The 4,228-nt window shown below is 40.5% G+C and overlaps 1 protein-coding gene across 1 annotated transcript in view; it reads right to left on the bottom strand.

Annotated features, from left to right (window-relative positions):
* Nucleotides 1-4,228, bottom strand: part of acss1 (acyl-CoA synthetase short chain family member 1) — a 56,615-nt gene that overhangs the window by 36,768 nt on the left and 15,619 nt on the right. The window contains exon 2 of the mRNA XM_037698220.1: nucleotides 2,514-2,525. Coding sequence (XP_037554148.1) covers nucleotides 2,514-2,525 — 12 coding nt within the window. The remainder of the gene's footprint in view (nucleotides 1-2,513; nucleotides 2,526-4,228) is intronic.

The following is a 4,228-nucleotide window of genomic DNA, read 5'->3' as shown; positions in this document are numbered from 1 at the left end:
CCCAACTTGCATGTTGAATCAAAATGGCTGCGTCACCCAACTTGCATGTTGAATCAAAATGGCCGCGTCACCTAACTTGCATATTGAATCAAAATGGCCGCTACACCCAACTTGCATGTTGAATCAAAATGTCCGCTTCACCAACTTGCATGTTGAATCAAAATGGCCACTTCACCTAACTTGCATGTTGAATCAAAATGTCCGCTTCATCTACCTTGCATGTTTAACCAAAATGGCTTCGCAAGGCAATGCTCTGCCTTGCATGCTGACCCAAAATGGCTCACAGCGTTATTCATTTTGCTGTATTTTATGTATGCTGAGGTAGCTATGGCAGCCATCTTGAATCAAAATGGCTCCAAACATTAATCAGCTCTAGAGATACGTCTGATGATTAGTTTCTGTGCGTTTCAAACAAATCCAACAATGAGTTTCTGTTTTGTAGTTCAATATCTCAAAGAATTACTAAGTTAGTCAATTTTGTGTTGCTGAGGCAGCTATGGCAGCCATCTTGAATCAAAATGGCTCCAAACGTTAATCAGCTCTAGAGATAAGTCTGATGATTACTTTCTGTGAGTTTCAAACAAATCCAACAACGAAAGACTGAATTATTGTCAATGTTGAACCAAAATGGCGCCCGACAATACTCAGTTTAGTTGAAAAGTTTTCTCTCATTAATTTCCTATGGGAAATGTGGCATTTTGTTAGCAAAATACGTTGCCATGGTAACTCCAATTGCCAATAAAAGTAATAGCACACATCTTGGAGCTGGGCCAGTTGTTTTGATATAATTTTTTTGTGGGGGTCCACGTTGCGGTTCGGGCCGCATTAACGGAGACGGAATAATAATAAATAAAGAAACCCTTATTGGGTGTAGAATAATAGGTGGCTTCCATGCATTTGCATGGGAAGCAGTGCATCTTTCCTATGCATTGCAATGGCAGCCCCCAATAATAATAATAATAATAAGAATATTATTATTATTATTATTATTATTATTATTATTATTATTATTAGGGGTAGTAGTAGTAGTAGAATGAAAATTATTTAATGATTAAAAAAAATACTCTGTATTTATGAAATAATCAATTTTGTCATATCTAAACTTTTAATTCAACTTTAAACTTTTAATTTGCTACTTCGGATTATTAAGAATTCAGAAAAATGAAATACTTCTGCTAACAATTAAGCAATAAAATAGTTCTTCAACTTTAACAGATAAAAAAAGAAATCATTCAACACTGCATTTCTGTGACATTTTTGTAGAGAATGTTTGTTTTTGATCTTTCCTGAGAGCTTTGTTGCTAGGTAACATGAAACAGGCCAAGTGTTCCATGTTGACATCTGTAGTGTTAATCTGTGGGCGGAGCTTAAGTCAGACCTTTGATGTGTCATGATGATGTCATAGGACAAATTTTATATATACAGGCTGGACTTTGATTTCTAGTCATTTCTGTTGGAGAAGCAGAGCGAACACATCTTGACATTATTGTTCTTACGGCGCATAAACGATTCATTTTATCTTATTGAAGAAAGGCGTTTAATCGTGGCAACAAAAAGAACTATGTCTTCCCACACCCCAAGAGGAGATCGTGAATTTATCAAATCCTGTTTTAAACGGAGGGTTGACCACACGCAGTCTGAAGAATCTGCGGTGATGGAGCCCAACAATTTCCCAGCTCTGCCAGGAAGAGAGCCTGCATGTTTAGAGGCAAGCAGCTCGGGCGACATTAACGAACATCAGTGGACACTAATTAAACGAAAGAAAATCAGACGGAAAGTACGTTTCGGTGTTGAAATGTCACTTTTTCCTAATGGCAAAGAGCGGACAAGATACGTCAAAAAGTTTGATGGTGAAAGGTTTAAAAGATTTTCACCCAACCAGCCCAAGACTGAATTTGACGCAAGCCAAAAACACGTGCCAAATATGGAAAGTACATCCACTCAGTCTATGGCCAAACTTGATATTTCTAGAGAACATGACATCGTTGAGAAAAAGCCTCCTACCCAGTTTCCTGGCAATGCCAACAAATTAGTTGCAGGGTACAGCTTCGCTGATGCTCTGGCTGTAAAGTCCAAACTTGCCGAGACATGTGAAGTTTCAGCTTCAGCTCAGACATCTCAGTCTTCGGAAAACCATAATCAATTAGTCGCTGGACAAAGCGTTGGAAATACCCCGGCTCCAAAGCCACAGCGTATTCCCAGGATCCATCCTCTGTTTGCTAACAGGCAACGTCCAGGAACGAGAATTCTGCAAGAGAACTGTTCATTAAATCAGCAAACTTCTGAAATTTCCACTGGACGTCAGATGGATTCTCCCGTAAGTTTACTTGTGACTCCCAAGGCAGATGTGCCCAAAGCTGATGCTATCATTGAGCGTGTCAAAGCAGATGTTTCTCAACCATCTACTTCTGAAGTTCATGATAGCAAAATGTCTGGCTCTGCACTTGTTAAAGAAACTTACCAGCTTGTCCCTGGAAACAGCGTTGCAGATGTTCTGTCTGCAACGTCAAAACCTGTCAAGACATCTGAAACGTCAGGTTCAGTTCAGAATACGTCTGCAGGGAGCAGCAGCGCTGCTGGCCCATCTCCAAGGCCACAGCCTTCTCTGAGTTTAGAACCACAATCTTCCACAGAACAGAAAAATTCAGTTGAGAAGATTCTGGTTAGAACTTCAGAAAAAGCTGCAGAAAACACGACAGGATGTCAGGAAGAGTCTACTAGGAGTGTGCTCTTTGCATCTGAAGTGTTTGAAATACTAATTGAAAAAGACCAACAGTTTTCTGCTTTACAAAGCCAGAACGATGAACTCCACAAACAACTGAAGTTTCTCCAAGAAAAAGTTAAAAGAATGGAGGCAATGCATTCTGGAGCTCAGGAGAAAATTTTACTGTGTGAGTCGGAATTAACTGTGGAAAAGACTAAAAGGCAGGAAGCTGAGGACTCTCTTACAAAGCTGTTGGAGGAGAAAGAGCAGCTCAAAGCTGAAATGCTTCAAAAAGATGTCCAACTGGAAAAAGACACCCAGAACCACACTGTGGAAATGGACAAGATTAAAACTGAAGCGTTAACTCTGAAACAGCAGCTAGACTCTTTCGAAGTCGACAACGAAAAAGTCCTGGCTGACAAACAACAAGCTCTGCTGAACAAGAGTGCCGAATATTCGACAGCTGTGAAAAGAAGCTTTGACCTAGAAGCAGCTCTTACTGCTGAGAAAAGTAAGTCAGCAAAGGCCAAAGTTCTCTTGACACAGCAGACAGAAGAAGTTTCCCAGTTAAGACTAACGCTGAAGGAAACGTGCAACGCATTCGAACAAGAACATCAGCAGCAGAAGAAAGAGATGTCCCGTCTTGTGTCTGAGCATCGACAAACAGAGGCAACTTTGAAAGCAGCAGAGACAAAGTTGCAGCAAACTCTGCAGCATGAACGGCAGGTGTGGACGAAAGAAAGATCCCACCTCATGACCACAGTTGCATCACTTCAGGAGGCTTTAAATAAGAAGGATGCAGACAATAAAATTGCTGCACAGAGGCTCATGGAAAGAATGGCCACTGTAGAACAACAGATGGAAAGCTTGGAGAGTGGAAAGAAGAAGAAGAAGAAGTCTAAGAAAAGATGTGTAAACTGTCCGATCTGCTAATGGAAACACATCCATCCATCAGCATCTTTAGGCTACACTCTCACTCACACCTAGAGAATCTTAACACCTGGGTTTTGTCCGGGAATGCCGGTTTTTCCCACAATAAAAAAAATATGAGATTCTAAATTGCCCTTAGTGTGTGTGAAGACTTTCTACTGACTCTTCAACATTAGGCCCAATGACTCGAAGCCTTAATCTCATCTACCCATCCATCCATCATCTTTACTGCTTCTTCCTTTTCAGGTCACGGGTGTAACTGGTGTGCATGTTCAGCCATCAATGTGCGAGAGACGGGGGACACCCTGGACAGGTCGCAAGTCGTCACATGTCCTTCACAGGGACACATAGAGACAAATGACACAAACAGCCATTCACACTCACTCACAGCTTGTGAATCTTGAGAGCTGGGATTACTCGGGGAACTCCGTTTTTTCCCACCAAAAAAAAAAAAGATTCTAAATAGCCCTTAGTGTGTGTGTATGTGTGAAAAGATTTTCTGCTGAGTCTAAGATCAATGACTCTTCAACATTAGATCTTACGACTGCAATCCTTAATCTTAAAAAAAAAAAAAAAAAAAAAAAAAAAAAAAAA

This window comes from Nematolebias whitei, chromosome 1 (assembly GCF_014905685.2).
Source record: "Nematolebias whitei isolate Nwh7 chromosome 1, NemWhi1, whole genome shotgun sequence".
NCBI lineage: Eukaryota > Metazoa > Chordata > Actinopteri > Cyprinodontiformes > Rivulidae > Nematolebias > Nematolebias whitei.
This window is presented reverse-complemented; position numbering and strand designations above follow the sequence as displayed.